This window comes from Plecotus auritus, assembly GCF_963455305.1.
Source record: "Plecotus auritus genome assembly, chromosome: X".
Taxonomy (NCBI): domain Eukaryota; kingdom Metazoa; phylum Chordata; class Mammalia; order Chiroptera; family Vespertilionidae; genus Plecotus; species Plecotus auritus.
This window is the reverse complement of record NC_137784.1, coordinates 98,675,328-98,697,459: the sequence shown is the minus strand read 5'-3', so window position 1 is coordinate 98,697,459 and position 22,132 is coordinate 98,675,328. Positions and strand designations below refer to the sequence as shown.

The following is a 22,132-nucleotide window of genomic DNA, read 5'->3' as shown; positions in this document are numbered from 1 at the left end:
GTTCATGGGTCAACACTCAACCAATGAGCCACACTGGCCAGGCAGAAATTGTTTAATCTTAAAAAAAATGTACTGAGCACCTACTATTGTGAGGCATTATTCCAGGCTTAAGGAATGCAGCAGTGAACAAAACATAAAATCTAGGCCCCCATGGAGTTTACGTTGTAGGGATGGGATCAGACAAAAAAGAAAAAAATATTATATCAGAAAGTTCTACGGAGAAAAATAAAGCACGATTGTGGTAAGGAAATGCTGAGTGGAAAGCAGAAGATGCAATTTTTAAAAATATATATATTTTATTGATTTTTTTACAGAGAGGAAGGGAGAGGGATAGAGAGAAACACCGATGAGAGAGAAACATCAATCAGCTGCCTCCTGCACGCCCGCTACTGGGTATGTGCCTTCAACCAAGGTACATGCCCTTGACCGGAATCGAACCCTTCAGTTTGCAGGCCGATGCTCTATCCACTAAGCCAAACCGGTCAGGGCAGTTGCAACTTTTTAAATTGATTTCAGAGAAAGGAAGGGAGAGGGAGAGATAGAAACATCAATGATGAGAATCACTGATCGGCTGCCTCCTGCAAACAACCCAGGCATGTGCCCTGACCAGGAATCAAACTGGCAACCTTTCAGTGCATGGGATGATGCCTAATCAATTGAGCCACACCAGCCAGGGCCAGAGGTTGCAATTTTAGATAAATAAGGTGACTAGGGAAAGCTTCACTGAGAAGGTGACATGTGAATAAAGATCTAAAGAGACTGATGGAAGAAGCTTCCAGCTAAAGGAAACAACAAATGTAAAGGCTCTGAGATGGGGAAGTAACTGGCCAGTGTGACTGAAGCAGGGTGAGCTGAAGATGAAAGCAGATGGAGATGAGGTCAGAGAGGTGGGGATGGAAGGGTCTAGTGGTATTTGCCCTTTGTGGACCATTGTAGGGACTTGGATTTTTACCCGGAGTGAGATCATGATCAAGCAGGTGAGTGATGCAGTTAGATTGGTTTTAATAGGATCATTCTGGCTGCCATGTTTAGTAGAGACTATGTGGGGACAGTCAGAAGAAGGGAGAAGAGTTAGCAGGCTCTGTAATAATCCAAGGGAGAGATAATGGAGTCCTGAGCCAGGGTGGGGGCAATGAGGACCTGGCAACCTTTCAGTGCATGGGATGATGCCTAATCAATTGAGCCACCCTGCTTCAGTCACACTGGCCAGTTACTTTCCCATCTCAGAGCCTTTACATTTGTTGTTTCCTTTAGCTGGAAGCTTCTTCCATCAGTCTCTTTAGGTCTTTATTCACATGTCACCTTCTCAGTGAAGCTTTCCCTAGTCACCTTATTTATCTAGTTATATTTTGAAGAGAGAGCAACAGGATTTGCTATAGGGCAGTGATTTTCAACCAATGTGGCAAGAGGCACATTTGTGTGCAACAAGAATTTTAAAAACGTGCAACACCCACCCGGTCAGTGTGGCTCAGTGGTTGAGCATCAACCCATGAACTAGGAGGTCACGATTCTAGTCAAGGTACATGCCCGGGTTGCTGGCTCGATCCCCAGTGGGGGGCGTGCAGGAGGCAGCTGATGGATGATTCTCATCACTGATGTTTCTATCTCTCTATCCCTCTCCCTTCCTCTCTGAAATCCATAAAAATATATATTAGAAAACAAACATGTAACATCTATTAGCCAGGGGCACTGGCCTCTTTTTCCTTTAGATTGTCAAGTAAAAAAAATAACAACCAATACAACAATAGCCATCCGGTGTGAATGAATCAAAATTATACCTATTTTTTTTGTCAGATCTGCAAAATACATTTTTTGGTGTGCCACAGAATTTTAGTAATTATTGAGGTGAAAAAGGTTGAAAATTGTTGCTATGGGGTATAAGATTGAAATAGGGGTATAAGAGAAAGAATCAAGGGTGGCTATCTATATTAAATGGCTTTAAAGCAAAAAATTATTCTGCTGAAGAAGTTGCCAGTTGTTCACCTCCAGGATAAAGCTCAGACTCCTGAGCCTACCCTGGGAAGCTCTGGATACATGCTCTTAGCCTCTACACTTTTGCAAGACATGTACAAAAATTGAGAGTAACCATTTAGAAGCTTTTATCGCCATTTGACAGAATAATAATAAAATGAAATAATTTAATAAGAACTGAGGCAAACTTAATTTATTGCATTTTATAAATTATAAATTTGTTCTTGCAAATTGGAGATTTAAAAAAAGATAAAGCACTGGCCTTCACCTCGGAAAATTTGGTAAGTACTGCTTTAAACCACCATGGCAAGGTAAAGCAGCTACCAAGACCTACCCACCTCTTTCACCAAAAAATCCTCTACAGTCATCAGGATAGACCGGTATAACTTTTAATGAGGCACCAATGAAGTGCCGTCTGATTTTAAAGAAATATCATAAGTAAATTATTATAAAAAAAATGGAGACACCATCATATATAGGTGTGCATGCTCTATGATGAGCCCACGAATAATGCAGAAACTGGTGGTGGTACCGAGGCTTTAAGAAGCAATGACCAGCTTGGCCAGTATGGCTCAGTGGTTGAGCTTCAACCCATGCACTAGGAGGTGGCTGGTTCAATTCCTAGTCAGGGCACATGCCCAGGTTGCAGGCTCGATCCCCAGCAGGGTGTGTGCAGGAGGCAGTCGATCAATGTTTCTCTCTCATTGATGTTTCTATCTCTCTTTCCCTTACTTTCTCTCTAAAAATCAATCTATAATAATAAAAGTGTAATATGCTAATTAGACTGGACAGCCGAACAACCTTCCGGACGTCCTTCCAGATGACCTTCTGGACGAAGCTGGGGCTGCGAGGGCTGAGGCAAGCCTCTGCGGCTGTGAGGGCTAAGGCAAGTCACTGCAGCTGCGAGGGCTGAGCCCCTTGCTTGAATTTCGTGCACCAGGCCTCTAGTAAAAACATAAAAAACAAAAGAAGCAACAACCAGTCCTACCAATGTAACACTATCGTGTGCCATTATATCCTGGGAAAGCATCCATAAACCCCAATCTTTGCTATAGTTTTCTCTCCTGGAAAGCCTTCCTTCACTCCCTTTCTCTGCTTTTTCCAATTCTCTGCCAGGATTTCCCTCAAGCAGCCCCTTCTCTGAAGACCTTTCCCCCCATCCTCTACTGCCCAATCTATCCCAATATTACACATAGTAAGGATGCTTACTTTCTCAAGTGAATACATATATCTTCCAAATCTTTTCCTCTTTATCCAAAAGCCTTTATTCTCCACAGATGGCTGCTTGCTCAACCTCATTTCCTGTGCTCTAAGCCAACTACTGTGTGCCACTTGGTTACTTGGTGCTACTGGGGATGTGCCCGCAACCAAGCAAGGTACATGCCCTTGACCAGAATCGAACCTGGGACCATTCAGTCCACAGGCCGACGCTCTATCCACTGAGCCAAACCGGTTAGGGCTACCTTTGTTTTCAATTGGGAAAAGATTAAAATGGAACATTAACATCCAAAATGCTGCCATTAATTCCTGTACATTTTGCCAAAGGTGGACTACAAAGCCAGTCTGGGCTTCCTAACAGCCAAGAAAATGGTTCTGTCCAGAACATTCTCAGCTTAAAACCTTGATTGACAACCTCTTGCTCAGACAGCTCTATGGCAGTCTGTAGGCTTACAGGGCACACCTGGTCCAGCCCCTGCCCAGCTGTTCTGCTTTCTCCACCACCACCCAGCCAGGTGACCACTATGGTTGACCCTCAACAACACGGGGTGGGTGGGGGGAGTGTTAGGCCAACCTCCACGCAGTCAAAAATCCACGCATAAATTTTGACTCCCCAAAAGGCAGTTCCCTTTTGGTATCCACCAGGGGATTGGTTCCAGGACCCTGCCCCCATACCAAAACCCACAGATATAAGTCCCTTATATAAAATGGCGTAGAACAATGCATACAGTCCTGACCTAGACCAATGCATAAGGTTGGCCCTCCACGTCCGCACCATAGGATTCCAAACCGCGGGTGGAAAATACTGTTTTGGTTGAGTCTGCGGATGTGAAAACCGGGATCCAGAGGGTCGGTGAACGCACACAGTTTAAAACCGTAGTCCCAAGGTCTACTGTACTTCAAACAATTCAGAAAAGGCGTTCCCAGCCCAAGCGCAGGCGCAAACCCTTGGCGCTCAGACTTGTCGTCCCTTCTCCACCCCTTGGAGTTAGGCCCGCCCACCCCGCTCGCTTGGCCTCCCAGCGCTTCTGCTTAGGTGTTTATGATCGCTGCCATCCTCACCCACGAAACAGGTGCCCCCGGCACACTGAAAGGCTCCAAGGAACCCACCTACAGAAGACACGCAAAGCAAATTGCATTTCCCAGGGCTGAGCCCGCGTTCCCACAGCTCCGTGGGAGCGCGCGAGGGGAGGGCCCGCACGGAGGGGGTGGTGAGTGCACCGCCTCAGTACCCATAGCCCCACCCCGGCAGTGCCACTAAATACGTCCTTCCGCTTCCTTCTCTCTCTTTCTCCGCCATCGAGGTGCGTGCGTTCGCTTCTCCTTCACCATGGTAAGTCCATCCTTTACCATCCGCGTGGGGGAGGCTTCCTGAGTTCTCAGGTCCCGCGAGTTGGCCTGCGCCGCGGGCTGCGCCGAGATGCGAGGGCCTTTTTGAGGCTTTTTGCAGGGAAGGCCGAGTTTGGTCCCTGCTCCAGTCGGCGGGCCTGGCGGGAAACTAGTGAGCAATCTAGCCTTTGTGTGTGTGTGGGGGGGGTGGGGACGGGCTGCGCTGGCGCTGGGAGGTCTGACTGCGGAGCGCTGTGCTCCAGGCCGCCGCCTAGAGCGGGTTCCGCTTCCCGTCGCCCGAGCGAACTGTGATTCTGGGGCAGAGAGAGAAGGCATGGGGGGGGGGGGGTCGCGGCAGTCGTGGCCCAGCTGCTGGCTGCCTACGACACGTACCTGGCATGGAGAATAGAATGGGGTTGCTGGTTTTCGTAAAGTTTTTTTTTTAAGTTGGCGGCCAGGAACCTACCACGTTTTGAGCTTCCAGGAGTTTTTTAGTCCTTCCAGGGACTTGAGCTTTACCCATGGAAGCTCCTGGAGCAAGGAGCGCTGTAATATGAACCTCTTTGCCATTTGGGCATTTTTCGTAAGATGCCAACTGCGGACAGTCACTGTTGTGGGATTTTCCTGTGACGGTTCCCTGAGAAGTTTAAATTGTGTATAGGCTTCTGGGTATGGAGAGAATCAGTATTTGGTGTTTTATAGTTTTAATAGTTGACAGAAAATTTAATTTACAACTACTGAGAACTGGGAGGTGGGTGTAGTCTTTGCCTTCTTTAAAATGGCTCCTGTTATGAATTCAAGGGTGTGTTGGGCCACAAGAGCCAGACTTTAGACGAGCATTCATGCTATTCCTCCAGATTGTCCTGCAAACGGGGAGGGTCCGGGACGTCGGTTGGGGTTAGGTTGACCCGAGTTCTTCATGAAAGCCAAAAGATGCAAAGGGAAGTGGGGATAGTCATTCTTGGAAAAGTTTCATTTTTAAGTAGAGTTAGAATTAATATCAAAATGACCAGTGGGTTAGAATATATCTACTGAATGTGGGGAACGTTGTGTAAATCCTCATTACTTTTGTAATTAATGAGCCTCGAAAGAGGGGATACTCCTGTTTTACAAAGAAGGGTACTGAGCCCTGACCGGTTTGGCTCAGTGGATAGAGCGTCGGCCTGCGGACTCAAGGGTCCCAGGTTTGATTCCGATCAAGGGCATATACCTTGGTTGAGGGCACATCCTCAGTGGGGGGCGTGCAGGAGGCAGCTGATCGGTGTTCCTCCTCTCATCGATGTTTCTGGCTCTCTATCCCTCTCTGTAAAAAAATCAATAAAATATATTTTTTTAAAAAAGAAGGGTACTGAGACTTACAGACTTACAAGTTATACATTATTTAGTTTACTAAAAGCTGTGTTCTTTCCTGAAAACCTAGTTCCCCAGCTCTCACCATCCCTGATGTGGTACCTCCTCCAAAAGACTTGAGGGTGCCCTAGACTCAACAGAAAGGATCAGGGTTTGAATCCCATCTCTGCACATTAATATGCTTCCTTTGGGGGTCAGGTTACATATCTCCTGACTTTTTTAACTATGGGAATTATGGGACCTGCCTGCAGAGAAGTTGCGAGAAACAAAACAAAGGGCATGATGGCTTTGGAGTTTAGGGGGTTGCTTTTGGTATATATTAGGCATTTAGATGTTTGTTGGATTGAGGGAGTTCTTGACTTTGAATATTTTGAGCAAGTTCTGGTATTCCTAAATTGGTTGCATATCCTTCCCAGTCTTCCCACAAGACTTTCAGGATCAAGAGATTCCTGGCCAAGAAACAAAAGCAGAATCGGCCCATTCCCCAATGGATTCGGATGAAAACTGGTAATAAAATCAGGTAAGGACACTACCCTCCTGTGTTTTGTTTTGTTTTGTTTTGTTTTTAATTTAAGATTGCTTTGGGGTCATAAATAATTAAAAGTTGTATACAATCCAATTTATCCTATGCCGCCACTCTGAAATTTTTTAATTATGCTTCCACAGCTGGGCTTAGACACTCCTCCAATATTTGTTAATTTCCTATTTGTCTTCATGCTAGGCCAGAACATAATATGGGAGGCTATCTCATTGCACAGCCCAGCAAGGAAGGCCATGATGCTCACCTAATCCATCTTTGAAGTGTTTATCTTTTTAAAGATTGGAATATTGCCCTCCACTGCAGAAGTAGTTGAATTGATGGCTTTGGAAGAATAGACATTAGAATTATTACAAAGTAAAGTATTTCCAATCCCAGGTCATCTAGGCCAATTCCTGCAAAGCTAGGCCTTAAAACTCCTGCATGCCTTTCAACCCCACTGCTTTTTGGAGACCAGGTGGACCTTGATATAGGTCTTAAAGGGGAAGAAAAATTAGTATGAAAAATCAGTGAGATTTGCCCAAAGGCTCACAGCCAGTGACAGTGCGGTGTTTAATAGCACCATGTGAAAATCGCCACCCTCTGTAGCCTTACATGCCACCACTTTGCTGCTTTTGGTTTATTTGGTACTAAACACTAGTCTTTATTTATGCATATTAATGTGTATGGGGGATATCTCATTGTTACAGGTGCAACTAGAATTTAAAGCACATGGTGTTGCCATCATACAGTACTGAGAAAAGAGCATTGAGGCACTTGGTGAAGTGGTTTGTTTGGCAGCTCAGCCCTTCTACAAGTTTGATGGATTTCTGTTGAGAACATCAGGCATCCATAGTAAAGCGCCCCGCCCCTCCCTTTTTTTTGTTTTAAACATTGCTACATGAACATCGGTTTCTCTGTCTGGTGATGGTGGGACCTGCTTTTGGGTTGTTGTAAGGATTGAAAGAAATGTATGAGAAGCTTGGGTGCCTGCGGTTATCAATATTTGCGTCTTGCTCTGTGGGCTCCTAAAGCTGGGGAGGTATTTTATATTTAGCATTGCACACTTTTGTCCCAGAGAACTGGCACAGAATTATTTTTCTATCGGCTCAGCTGTCTTCAGTCTTAAAATGTATTGAAAGCAGGTTGCAATTTCAGTGCTTCATTTTGTGGAAGTACTGCCATTATCCTGCTGAAAGAAAATCTTGTGTTGGTCATTTTGATTTTGCCTTTATGAGGGTAAAATCATGACAGGCTAACATGGACAGTTCAGAGATGGCTTTAGCTCTGCAATTCACTTTTTTTGCTATTAAAGTGAGAGAGTGTTGATATATTGTAAAAATTATGCAGGAACTTGGTGTGTGGGTGTGACCCATTATGTAGGAATGACTGTTTTTGAATTATTTCAAAATATACATGTCTCTGTCTAGGTCTTACCTACCTCAGGTCTGTTGAATCAAAGTTGAGTGAGCGTACACTTGGGGAGGGGAGAGCTTACCCACTGCTTCAGTACCACATAAGAACCAGTGTCTTCCTACCCTGGAATCATTTTGAGAGGTAAAAATTTGATTTGACTAGTTCTTAAACATCTAGCAAATCATTTTTTACTCTCCAAAAAGAGCTCCAAACTTGTGAACGGAAAGAAAAGCCTGGACCCTTTGCCTTTCAAGGATATTGTGGTACATAAAAAGGCAAAGTTTGTGGTGAATGAGCAGCTAAATTGAGGTCAGACTTGCTTTTGTAACTTGGAATTTCCTTCTGTGTAGGTACAACTCGAAGAGGAGACATTGGAGAAGAACCAAACTGGGCCTATGAGAAATCACACATGAGAGATGACTCACATATTTATGCTGTATCCAGGTTGCCTACACCTTTAAATGATTGAAAAGATGCTACTGTCTGGACAGTTGGGGCATTTTAATTGGAGAATTAATGGACTTGTGATTTTGCTCTGTTGATTATTTCCCCCCTGCAATAGTAGGATGGTTCAGTAATAAATGTGTGAGACCTTTTAAACTGCTGTTGTATTCTGGTTTGTATTGAATGATACAAGTGTTCTCTGGCTACTAAGTACTTCAGTATGGCTAATGTAAGAAATTTTTATTTTATCATTATTAGTATTATTTTTAATCCTCACCCAGGAATATTTTTTTTATTGATTTTAGGGAGAAACACCAATCAGTTGCTTCCTGTACACGCCCTGAAGGGGAATTGAACCCACAACCTTTTGGTGCATGGGACGACACTCCAACTGAGAGCCTGTACACAGCTAAATTTTTATTTAATTGTAATTAAACAGCTCCACGTGGCTAGTTGCTTTTATACTTTGTTATGAGGAAAGCATTTTTTAAAATTGATTAAGGTATTACAAATGTGTCCTTATCCCCCCATTGTCCCCTCATTCCCCCAGTCCTGCCCTCATATTTTTTTATATCCTCGTGCCTGAGGGTAGCGCATTCTTTTTAAAATGAATAGCATCTTTATATGCTCTTCCTCAATACAAGTAGGCATCATCTGAACCAGAGATTGACAAACTGGTCTACTGCCTGATTTTGTAAGGCCTATGAACTAGATTTCTGCAATTTTAAATGGTTGAAAAAATATTTTGACACTAAAGAAATTAAAATTTACTGGATATTTATGTGCTGGGCACTATTCTAAGTACTTGGGATTAATTAATCAGTTGGATTTGTCTAATATGCAAATGGCTAATAATAGGCCATTATGCAAGCCATGTCAAATGTCTGGAAAAGTTGGGAAGTAACAAGTGTCCTCATAACCTTTGGAATTAGGGTGGAACTGCAGTGAGGGAAGCGGGGGTGGGGAGGTTCTTTGGGTCAATCTCAGCTGGAAGAAGGACTCATTCACATTTCCCTCAGGTCCAGAGGTAGCAGCTAATTTCAACAGATACTATCCCATCATACCTTAGTGTTCTTTTTGTTTCCTTTGTTTAAATTACTGGCATGTGGTTTCTCTTAATTTGAACTTGACTTTTAAACAGTATATAATGATGTGTCTCAGCAGTTTTAAGGCTACATGACATCACAGACTGCAAAGATTAAATAAGAGAATTTAGTTGTCTACTGTTAAGCCAGGTATTAAAGAGATCTGCAAAAATGTAAAATAGCACTAATATCATTAAAAACTAATTGTTTTTTTTAAATAATGTGATATTTATTAGTAGGACAAGAATTTGAAGCAATTCTTTACTCAAATTTATCCTATTAAAGAGTTAATTTTTTTTATTTTTCAGTTACAGTTTACATACAATACTATATTAAAAGTTTATTTTATTAGGGAAACAGATTTGTTCCACTTTATTTATGCATTCATTGGTTGATTTTTGTATGAGCCCTGGCTAGGGAACAAACCCACAACCTTGGTGTATTAGGACAAGGCTCTAACCAACTGACTTACCTGCCCAGGGCCCCCCATGACTATTTTGTTTTTTAACATTTTATTGATTTTACTGAAAAGAAGGGAGAGGGATAGAGAGTTAGAAACATGAGTGAGAATCGATCAGCTGTCTCCTGCACACCCCCTACTGAGGATCAATCCCAAACCAAGGTACATGCCCTTGACCAGAATTGAACCTGAGACCCTTCAGTCCAAGGGCCGATGCTCTATCCACTGAGCCAAACTGGTTAGGGTCCGCCCGCACCGCCAAACCGCCCCCCCCCCCCCAATGACTTTTGTAACTACCAATTTACACTTAATTTCTTCACCCTTTTTTTACCCAACCCCCCATCCCATCTGGCAACCATTAAAATGTTTTCTGAGTTTATGTTTTGTTCATTTGTTTTTTTAGATTCTACAGTTAAGTGAAATCATGCCATTTGTCTTTCTCTGGCTTACTCCACTCAGCATAATACACTCTAGGTCCTTCCATGTTGCAGATGGCAAGATTTCATTTTTTTTTTAATATATTTTATTGGTATTTTACAGAGGAAGGGAGAGGGATAGAGAGCTAGAAACATCGATGAGAGAGAAACACCGATCAGCTGCCTCCTGCACACCGCCCACTGGGGATGTGCCCGCAACCAAGGCACATGCCCTTGACCGGAATCGAACCCGGGACCCCTCAGTCCGCAGGCCGACACTCTATCCACTGAGCCAAACCGGTTTCGGCAATTTCATTCTTTTTTTATGGCTGAGTCATAGTGCATTGTATGTAGGCACCACCTTATCCATTTGTCTATTGATAAGCACTTAGGTTGCTTCCATGTCTTGGCTATTATAAAGGCAATAATGAACATATGGATGTGTATATCTTTTCAAATTACTGTTTTGCGTTTCTTCAGGTAAATACCCAGAAGTGGAATGCTGGTTCCTTCTTTGTGTCTTATTACAGCCTTAATTAAAGTCTATTTTGTCTGGTATAAGTATTGCTATCCCAGCTTTTTCTTTTTTTTCCATTTTCATGAGATAATCTTTTTTCATTCCTCTACTTTCACTGTCTTTGGATCTGATGTGTCTTGTAGACAGTATGTTTAAGGGTCTTGTTTTCTTTTTTTTCTTTTTTTTTTTTAATATATTTTATTGATTTTTTTACAGAGAGGAAGGGAGAGGGATAGAGTCAGAAACATCGTTGAGAGAGAAACATCGACCAGCTGCCTCCTGCACAGCCCCCACTGGGGATGTGCCCACAACCAAGGTACATGCCCTTGACTGGACTCGAACCCGGGACCCTTCAGTCTGCAGGCTGATGCTCTTTCCACTGAGCCAAACCAGCTAGGGCTAAGGGTCTTGTTTTCTTATCCATTTAGCCACCCTATGTCTTTTTATTAGAGCATTTAATCCATTTGTATTTAAAGTAATTGTTGGCATGTATTTATTGCCAATTGATTTATATATATATATATGTGTGTGTGTATATATGTGTATATATATATTTAATAGTGTTTTTTTGCTTTATTTTTTATCGATTTTTTGAGAGAGGAAGGGACAGATTCTTGTATGTGCCCTGATTGGAGGTGTTAAACCCACAACCTTGGTGTTATTGGGATGATGCTCTAACCCAGTGGTTCTCAACCTTTCTAATGCCGTGACCCTTTCATACAGTTCCTCATGTTGTGGTGACACCCAACCATAAAATTATTTTCGTTGCTACTTCATAACTGTAATGTTGCTACTGTTATGAATCGTAAATATCTGTGTTTTCCGATGGTCTTAGGCGACCCTGCTAGCAGTTCTCAACCTGTGGATCGCAACCCACAGGTTGAGAACCACTGCATTTAGAGCCTAAGACCATCGGAAAACACAGATATTTACATTATGATTCATTAACAGTAGCAACATTACAGTTATGAAGTAGGAACGAAAATAATTTTATGGTTGGGGGTCACCACAACATGAGGAACTGTATTAAAGGGTCACGGCATTAGAAAGGTTGAGAACCACTGCTCTAAACAATTGGGCTGCTTGGCCAGGGCCTTGATTTTGTATTTTTGGTCTTTATTTTCTTAAAGAAGACCCTTTAACATTTTTAAGTTGATTTTTAGAGGAAAGGGGGGTAGGGACATTGGTAGGCTGTCTCCTGCATGCTCCCTACCCAGGGATCAGCTGCAACCCAGGCATGTCCCCTATCATAAGTTGAATCTGCAACCTTGTGAATGGGTTGACGCCCAACCAACCAAGCCGCACTGGCCAGGACTTAAACAGTTCTTATAATACTGGTTTAGTGGTGATGAGCTCTAGCTTTTTCTTGTCTGGGAAATTAAGATTCTCTGTCTTTAATCTTTGTAAATTATGACATGTCTTGGTATAGGGCTCTTTGGGTTCATTTTGTTTGGGACTCTCCACTTTCTGGACTTGTATATCTATTTCTTTCACCAGGTTTGGGAAGTTTTCCATCAGTTGGGTAGTGTTAGCCAGGTTGATGGAGACTCAGATGTGGCACCGTGTTGGTTCTGTGGGGGAGGGCCCAGCAAAGGAATAGTGGCCTCTGCTGGAGCGCAGAGAAAGTGAGTCCCAAGTAAGTCAGTGTGTACGGGCCATTTAAGAGGAATGCCTATGACTCCAGCAGCGCTCTGTCTCACTCAGCCAAAGTCCCCGCTGGTGTTCACAACCAGAAGTTATGGAAACTTCTTTTCCCAGCACTGGAACCTTGGGCTGGGCTCCTGGTGTGTGACTGGGGACCCCTTGCTCCTCAGGGGGACCTCTAAAGCAGATATATTCCTGACTTTAGCTGCCACACATGGGTGTGGGACCAGCCCTATCCACTCTACCCCTCTGACGAGAACACTACTTTCTCTACAAACCTTGAATAGGTAAAATTAGACTTGAAAGAGAAAGGAACTTGGGTGCCAGTGTTGGTTGGCTGTGTATAAGGGGTTTCTTTTGAGCCTGGGAGACGGGCACAGGTTCTGGTTCCAGTGGCCTCACTAGGTTGTACAATTGCCAGTAGTTTCTCATCTGAAGGATTAGGTCCGTGCTTCCTGAAGGGAGAAGTGGAATTAATTTACCCACAAGAAGTGCAGTATAAGATGTCAGCTTTTGCAAGATAATGCAGTCACCCCTGTGGTGATTCCCTTGATGGCTTACTGAGAAGCCAGCAGAGGAGTGGTCAAGAGTTGGCAAATTCAAATCTTCACCAGTTGTAAGCCTCAGTGTCACTTGCAGCATGAGGCCAATGGGACCTCCCTCAAAGGCCTTTGACGATGAAATGTAATCACTAATGCATCGGTCAACCGGTGATCCATGAAGTCCGAAATGTTGGCAACCACTGCACTAAAGCACTTGATTCAGTGTCTGGCTAGGAAAAGCAGAGGAATGGGGAGTGAGTAGGATGAAGGTTGATGTGGATCCCTCTCCTGAAGACATGTGCTATGTGCTGGATAGAGCAAAAGTAAGACATGGAGCAAAGATAGTGGGAAGGGGCAGTCATGGGAGAAGTTAGGCCGGAGATGGTGCTCACTGACAGGCTGCTTGTCCAAATCTGTAGATGGGGACTGGCAGGAGCCGCAAGCAGGACAGGATGTGGCTCTTAGCCTGACCCTAAGTGAAACTTCTCTTGATCAATTTGAATAATTGATTCCAGAAGGGCTGATAATTTCAGATGTTTCATAAAGTCAGATGCATATAATAGCAGTGAGGGGCCCTGGCCAGTGTAGTTAAGTAGTTACAGCATTGACCTACACATAAGGTCTCGGGTTCAATTCCTGGTCAAGGGTGTGTACGTGGGTTGCAGGTTGAATCCCCAGCCCGAGTTGGGAGGGTGCAACCAATGTTTCTCCTATCACACTCTTTAAAAAACAATGGGGAAAATATCCATTATCAATAAAAAAAGTAGTGAAGGAAGTGGTAGAAAAACACCAGCAACATAGGCCAGGCCAGTCATTTTTTAGAAGCAAATAAAAAGGGAAAGTTAACACGCTTCAATGAAAAATCTCACTGCTATCAATATTGGAATTAAAGTTTTTTTGAATTATAACATGTATACAAAAAGTCCACTTATAAGTGTATAGTGTGATAAATTTTCACAGGGTGAATCCAATTGCATCACTACCACCCAGATCAGGAGACAGACCATGATCAGTATCTCAGAAGCCCCTCCTTGGACCTCTTTCCAGTCACTATCACCCCAAGTGTAACCACTATCCTAACATCTAACAGCATAGATAACTCTTGCCTGTTTTTACATTTCATATAAATGAAATAAACTGCACTTTTGTCTTTTGCTCACTACACTCACATATTGACCTGAGTTATTGCGTGTAGTTTGCATCGGTTTCATTGCTGCATAGTGTTCCAGTGTGTGCATACACCACAATTTATTTTCCCATTTTCCTGTTGATAGGTATTTTTTTAAATTTTTTTTATTAAGGTATTATATGTGTACATATCTTACCATTGCCTCCCATACATGCCCTCACCCCCCAGTGTTTTGCATCCGTTGGTTACTCTTGTATACATGCATATAAGTCCTCCAGTTGATCTCTTATTTCCCCCACCTCTCCCTAACTTTACCGCTGTAATTTGACAGTCTGTTTGATGCTTTACTGCTTCTGTATCTATCTTTTTGTTCATCAGTTTATAATGTTTTTCATTAGCCCCAAATGAGTGAGATCATGTGGTATTTTTCTTTCATTGACTGGCTTATTTCACTTAGCATAATGTTCTCTAATTCCATCCAGGTGCCTACAAATGGTAGTAATTCCTTCTTTTTTATGGCAGCATAGTATTCCATTGTGTAATTTTTTTGTGTGTGTGAGGAGAAAACTGGTTTAATGTCAGGACCTCGGAGTGTGGCTCTCAGTTCTGGGGTGTGGTCTGCAGAGTCCAGGCTCCAGGCCTCCCAGGCCCCTGTACAGCACGCAGGGCAAGGCTGGCCTGAGACTGGCCAGAGAAGTTCCTTTCTTGGGCTCTGCTTCAGGGATGGGGCGGAGGTCTGGGCAGTGGGGGTGGGGTGGGATGTCCAAGGCCAGTGCTTGGGTGAGTCCAGGCCACACCTGCTTTTTGAAAAGGTGCAGGGAGTACAGCACCCCGCTGGCCACCTGGGGAGCAGAGCACAGGGTGGGTGCTGTGGGCACTACCTGGGGCCGGCAGGATGGCTGGGTGGCAGGTCTGCTGCCCTCTGGCCCATGGCTGCCGGCGGGGGGGGGGCGGGTTACAGGGCGTGCCAGTGGATGGGGAAGTGAGCAGTCATGCGAGTGGGACAGGGACAGAGGCCCAGTCCCAGGGACCCCTTGTGGATGGAGGAGGTCAGAGGCGAGGGGTTTCCCATGGCCTCCGGGAGAGGTGTGGGGAGAGCTGGGAGGGGCTGGCACCTCCATGCGGCAAGTTTGGCTGAGGTGGGCCTTGGGCAGGCGGTGAGTGTGGGCGGGTGTTGCTGAGCCCAAGGACAGGCCATGGGCAGGAAGCAGGTGAGCTGGCCCCCGCCGGGTGCAGGGGCCGCCAGCAGCGCACGCCCTGGTGTCCACGGTACAAAATACACACACAAAAAAATAATACTCCACATAGGGGTGGGCGCCGTGCCGGCCGCGGCGGGTGCTCTCAGCTAGGCATAGCTGTCACCCTCCAGCCTCTTCTGGTTCTTTGAATGAAACTTGCTCATGAGTTCCTCCAGCTCCGACCCTCCTTGCTGTTGATAGGTATTTATATAGTTTCCAGTTTGGGGCTTTTATCACTAAAAGCTGTGAACATTTTCATACATATCCTTTGTCAAACATGTATGCATCTCATTACAGGTGTTTGAGGTTTCATTTTTATATTTCTTAGGATGTATAGATAGAACAAAAATGATTTATTTGTAAGTAAAAGAAAGCTAAAATTTCTACAATGAGTATATTTATAATCTGAAAAACTTGTTTTTTAAAGAACAGGAAAATTAACTTTTGGTGTTAGAATAGAGCCATTCATATATGTTACGTGCTCTCTATACACACACACATATACTGTATGTGTGAATCATTGATTGGCTGCCTCCTGAACGCCCCACACTGGGGATCAAGCCCACAACCCAGGCATGTGTCCTGACTGGTAATCAAACCGTGACCTCCTGGTTCATAGGTTGATACTGAGCCATGCCGGCCAACCAATTGCTTTCATAGAAGTCTTGTGGAACCCAGGGCAGGGGGCAGCCAGGGTTCAAAAGGCCGGAACTAGGGCTTTGAAGCCATTGAGAAGCCAGGCAGGTTGCTCTCCCCTTTAGGACCTTTCTTATAGCTTCTTTCTACATGTGCGCTTTACTCTTGTCCCTCTTGACTGACCTGCCTTGTCTCCTCTTAGCACAAGGCCAAACATGGCCTCCTCTCTGTCTCAGGTTAGCTGGCCCGTGGGAATAACTGAATACCAATAGCAGCCTCATGCGAGGGTGAGCCTGAATGGCCCAGTCAAGAGTCAGTCAGCTATGGCTGAGGGGACAGGGTCCTGTATAATCATGACTGCTCTGGGTGGGCTGGGTGGCCTCCAGAGAGAGCAGTGCAGGCTGAACAGGCATCCCCAAGAGCATTTACTCCAGTGGAGCTCTGAGCTGGAAACAAGACCTGTGTGCTAATCCTGGAGTTGCCTCAAGAAATACCTTATGTCTCTGGGCCTTGATCCTCTTCCGTTTGCTAGTGTTCACCCAGTGCTTTCTACAGGCCTTTCTGCTGGTTTTTGTTTAAGTTTGCTTTTCTGTGGGTATTTTCAGAAGCTTCCAGGAATACCAAGACGTGGGAAAGATAACATGTCAAATAAACAAGAGAGAATCCTGAAACATATTAGGCCTATGTCTGCGGGATTTGAAAAGACATACCCTTTTGAGCTAAAAACATATTATTGGATTTGGACTGCAAAGACATCCAAGCTAAAATCAAATGCTCCAGAGACTCAGGAACTCCCCTGAGTCTTATCTGGAGCTGCTGCTTCTGGAGGGAGCCCTTGTAAATGCTTACACACTATGGCCCAGCACTGGACTCTGAGTGTTCTCTGAAACGTATTTCATTGAGTTCCAAATAACATAGGGTAGAGGTTGTGATTGAAAACATTGAAAAAATAAAGTAACCATAGGGGAAACTGAGTACAGGGTATACACTGAGTGGCCAGATTATTATGATCTCTGAACGCATAATAATCTGGCCACTCAGTGTGTGTGTGTGTGTGTGTGTGTGTGTGTGTGTGTGTGTGTGTGTGTGTTAGAGGCCCGGTGCATGAATTTGTGCATGGGTGAGGTCCGGCCAGCCTGCCCAGGGGCAGGGGACATGGGTGGTTGGCCGGCCTGCCTGCTGGTCGAACTCCTGGTTGAGGGGACAATTTGCATATTAGCCTTTTATTATATAGGATATACTCTGAGTGGCCAGATTATTATGCGTTCAGAGATCATAATAATCTAGCCACTCAGTGTATAGCAACTCTAATATTCATGCAACTTTTCTGTAAATCTAAAACAAAATCTTTACTTAAAAAATAAAACAAAATAGCCAGTCAAACACTTAAGGATTAAGTTGATTACGTGTGCATTTTCTTTTTAAAAAAATATTTAAAATTTTTGCCCTGGCCCGTGTGGCTCTGTTGGTTGGGTGTTGTCCCATGTACCAGAAGGTTGTTGGTTCAATTCCCAGTTAGGGCACATGCCCAGGTTGTGGACTTGATCCCTGGCAGGAGGCAGCTGATGTTACACTCTCACATCGATGTTTCTTTCTCTTCTCTCTAAAAATCAATTTTTAAAAATCTTTAATTTTTTTAATTTTTCAATTACAGTTGACATTCAATATGTTATTTTCAGATGTACAGCATAGTGGTTACACATTTATATAACTTATAAAGTAATTCCCCCCCCCAGTAAATGTAATACTCATCTGACACCATATATAGTTATAGTACCCACCTGGCACCATACATAGTTATTACAATATTGTTGACTATATTCCCTATGTTGTACTTTATATCCCCATGACTATTTTTTTTTAAATATATTTTATTGATTTTTTACAGAGAGGAAGGAAGAGGGATAGAGAGTTAGAAACATCAATGAGAGAGAAACATCGATCAGCTGCCTCTTGCACACCTCCTACTGGGGATGTGCCCGCAACCAAGTTACGTGCCCTTGACCGGAATCGAACCTGGGACCTTTCAGTCCGCAGGCTGACGCTCTATCCACTGAGCCAAACCGGTTTTGGCTCCATGACTATTTTTTAACTACCAATTTGTACTTAATTCCTTTACATTTTTCACTCAGCCCCACCCCCTTTCATCTGTCAACCATCAGTTTGTTCACTGTATATATGAGTTTGTTTCTGCATTGTTTGTTCTTTTTTGTTGTTATTGTTAATCCTCACCTAAGGATATTATTCCATTGATTTTTAGACAAGAGTGGAAGGGAGGGGGAGTGACAAGAGAGAGAGAAACATCGATGTGAGAGCAACACATTGATTGGTTGCTGCCCACAGGGGCCCTGACCAGGGCCGGGGAATCAAGCCTGCAACAGAGGTACGTGACCTTGACTGGAATCGAACCCGGCACCCTTCAGGCTGCAGGGCGACGTTCTATCCACTGAACCAATCTGGCTAGGGCATGTTTGTTCATTTTCTGGTTGTATATATAAGTGAAATCATATGGTATCTTGTCTTTAAAATTTTTATTTTTTATTTTTAGAGAGAGAGAGAAGAAAGAAGAGTAAGAGTAAGAGAGAAACATTGATCAGCTGCCTCCTGCATACCCCCTACTGGGGATCGAGCTTGCAACCTAGGCATATGCCCTGACTGGGAATTGAACTGGCAACCTTTAAGTGCACAGAATGATGCCCAACCAACTGAGCCACACTGGCCAGGGCGGTGTTTGTATGACCTATTTTACTTAACATAGCCATGTTGTTGCAAATGGCAAGATTTCATTTTTTTTTTTTTTATCGTCACCAGAGGACATGCTTCAAGAAAAGAAGTGAGAAAGAGAGAGACACATTGATGTGAGAGAGAAAAATTGATCAGTTGCCTTCTGCATGCTCCCCTGGGGATCAAACCTGCAACCGAAGTATGTGCCCTGATCGGGAATGGAACCAGAAATCTTTCAGTGCATGGGACAATGCTCAACCAACTGAGCCACTCGGACTGGGCAGATTTCATTTATTTTTATGGCTGAGTAACATTCCATTATATACATACTAGAGGCCTAGTGCACAGATTCATGCACCGGTGGGGTCCCTCAGCCTGGCCTGCTGGGATCAGGCCGAAACTGGCTCTATGATATCCCCTGAGGGGTCCTGGATTGTGAGAGGGTGCAGGCCAGGCCTAGGGACCCCAGCAGTGCAGGTAGGGGCCGGGGAGGGCTCCAGGGCATGTTCAGCCCGTCTCGCCCAGTCTCGCCCAGTCTCCATCGGCCGGACCCCAGCAAGCTAACCTACCGATTGGAGCGTCTGCCCCCTGGTGGTCATTGTGCGTCATAGCGACTGATCGAACAGTTGAATAGTCAGACACTTAGCATATTAGGCTTTTATTATATAGGATACCACCTTTTCTTTTTCCAATTGTCTATCAATGGACACTTAGAAGTCCATATCTTAGCTATTATAGATAACTAGAGGCCCAGTGCACGTAATTTGTGCAAAGGGTGTAGTCCCTAGGCCTGGCAGGCAATCGAAGTGTGAGCATCTGGTGTGGAAGGGCAGGTCCCAGCTGACCTCTGGGCCCTGGGCAACACCTGGGCCCCTGGGCCCCCCCACACACCCCCTCTGCCTAAGTCACAGTGCCCAAGTCCCCATGTGGAGATGCGGTAAGCACGGCCGGATGCTGCGGGCCGGGGCACAGCATGGGCCTCTGGCTACCCAGCAGCAGCAGTGCTACAGGGAAGCCTGGCAGGCAGTGTGCTCTCTTGCGGCCGGCCTCGCAGATTGGCTCCTGCATGAACCCACGGGGAGCCCGACCGGCCTCTGCAGTCCTGGTGGCTGCAGCCCGGCTCACCCTAAAGATGCCACACGGGTGCAGGCCAGGCTCCTCGTGGGCCCCTGGCACTTGAGCACAGGGGCTTCCCCAGTGCGGGAGCCCTGGCGTCCCAGAGGAGGGTAGCAGGGAGAGTGAGAGTGAGCTTGGTGGGCACCCTGCATTCTCACCATACCCCCTCCCCCAGGTAGCTGGTGAGAGGTTGTAGCGTGTCGCCGACGTCCACCATGTTCCATGCTGCCCCCTGGTGGTCAGCACACATCATAGCGAGTGGTTAAACTCCAGGTCGAAAGATGGCCCTAGGGGACAATTTGCATATTAGGCTTTTATTATATAGGATGTTGCAATGAACATACGGATGCATATTATCTTTTCAAATTAGTGTTTCTGTTTCCTTTGGATAAGTACCCAGAGATGGGATTGCTGGGTTATATGATAGTTTAATTTTTAATTTTTTGAGGCACCTCCATACTGTTTTCCACACACCAATCTGCATTCCCACCAACAGTGCATGAAGGTTTCCTTTTCTCCACATCCTCTCCAACACTTGTTTGTTGATTTATTGATGATAGCCATTCAGATAGGTATAAGGTGATTTCTCACTGTGGTTTTAATTTGCATTTATCTGATGATTACTGACTTTGAGTATCTTTTCATATGTCTGTTGACCATCTCTATGTCCTCTTTGGAGAAATGTGTACTCAGGTCCTCTGTCCATTTTATTTTTTAAAAAAGAGAGAGAGTCATCAATTTGTTGTTCCTCTTATTCATGGATTCATTGTTTTTTTAATTGACTTTTTTTTTAGAGAGAAAAAAAACATTGATTTTTGTTCCACTTATGTATGCATTCATTGGTTGGTTTTTGTATGTGCCCTAACCGGGGATTGAACTCACAACCTTGGTGTATGGGACGATGCCCTAACCAACTGAGCTACCCAGCCAGGGACCTCTGCTCATTTTTTAATCAGATTGGGTTTGTGTTGTTTTTTGGTGTTAAGTTGTATGAGTTCTGTATATATTTTGGATAAACCCCTTATAGGATGTATCATTAGCGAATATGTTCTCCTATTCAGTAGGTTGTCTTTTCATTTTGTTGATGGTTTCCTTTGCTGTGCAAAAACGTTTAATTTGATGTACTCCCATTTGTTTATTTTTTCTTTTGTTTCCCTTGCCCAAGGAAACATAGCCAAAAAAATATAACCAAGAGCAATGTCAAAGAGTTTATTGCTTGTGTTTTTTTCTAGGAGTTTTATGGTTTTGGATCTTACATTTAAGTCTTTATTCCATTTTGAATTTATTTTTGTATATGGTGTAAGAAGGAGATCTAGTTTCATTTTTTGCATGTATCTGTACAGTTTTCCTAACACAATTTATTTAAGAGACTGTCTTTACCCTATTGTATATTCTTGTCATAGATTAATTTACCATAAAGGCATGGGTTTATTTCTGGGCTCTCTATTCTGTTTCACTGATCTATATATCTGTTTTTATGCAAACACCAGGCTGTTTTGATTACTATGGCCCCGTAGTATAGTTTGATATCAGGTAGCATGACTCCTCCAACTTTGTTGTTCTTCTTCTTCTTCTTTTTTAAAATATATTTTTGTTGATTTCAGAGAGGAAGGGAGAGGGAGAGATAGATAGAAACATCAATGATGAGAGAGAATCATTGATTGGCTGCCTCCTGCATGCCCCCTACTGGGAATCGAGCCCACAACCTGGGCATGTGCCCTTGACCAGAATCGAACTTGGAACCCTTCAGTCTGCAGGCCAGCGCTCTACCTACTGAGCCAAACCAGTTATGGCTACCATTGGTATTTTGATAGAGATTGCATTGAATCTGTAGATTGCTTTGGATAGTGTGGACATTTTTTTAAATCCTCACCTGAGGGTATTTTCCCATTGGTTTTTATTTTTATGTATATATTTTTTATTGATTTCAGAGAGGAAGGGAGAGAGATAGATAGAAACATTAATGATGAGAGAGAATCATTGATTGGCTGCCTCCTGCACGACCCCCACTAGGGGGTATTGAGCCTGCAACTGGGCATGTGCCCCTGGCGGGAAGCAAACCTGGGACCCTTTAGTCTGCAGGCCGATGCTCTATCCACTGAGCCAAACTGGCCAGGGCCCCATTGGTTTTTAGATAGAGTGGAAGGGGAGGGGAGAGACAGAACCATCAATGTGAAACAGACACATCAATTGGTTGCTGCCCACACAAGCCCTGACCATGGCCGGGGATCGGGCCTGCAACCTAGGTATGTGCCCTTGACCGGAACCGCACCCAGGACCCTTCAGTCCACAGGCTGACGCTCTATCCACTGAACCAAACCGGCTAGGGTGTCATTGATGTTTCTATTCCTCTCTTACTTCCTCTTTGAATTCTATAAAA

General features: G+C 44.3%; 1 protein-coding gene across 1 annotated transcript; it reads left to right on the top strand.

Moving 5' to 3' along the window:
* Positions 1–4,383: 4,383 nt before the first annotated feature.
* RPL39 (ribosomal protein L39) lies at positions 4,384–9,684 on the top strand. Its single transcript, XM_080651891.1, has 3 exons — positions 4,384–4,522; positions 6,285–6,388; positions 8,152–9,684. The coding sequence occupies exons 1-3, from the start codon at positions 4,520–4,522 to the stop codon at positions 8,198–8,200; spliced, it is 156 nt and encodes a 51-aa protein (XP_080508017.1). The 5' UTR covers positions 4,384–4,519; the 3' UTR covers positions 8,201–9,684.
* Positions 9,685–22,132: the final 12,448 nt, after the last annotated feature.

Bases quoted from the DNA above. Each gene is read 5' to 3' on its own strand.
- RPL39 (XM_080651891.1), top strand. The intron at 6,389-8,151 runs GTAAGGACACTA...CCTTCTGTGTAG, and splicing joins AAAACTGGTAATAAAATCAG to GTACAACTCGAAGAGGAGAC.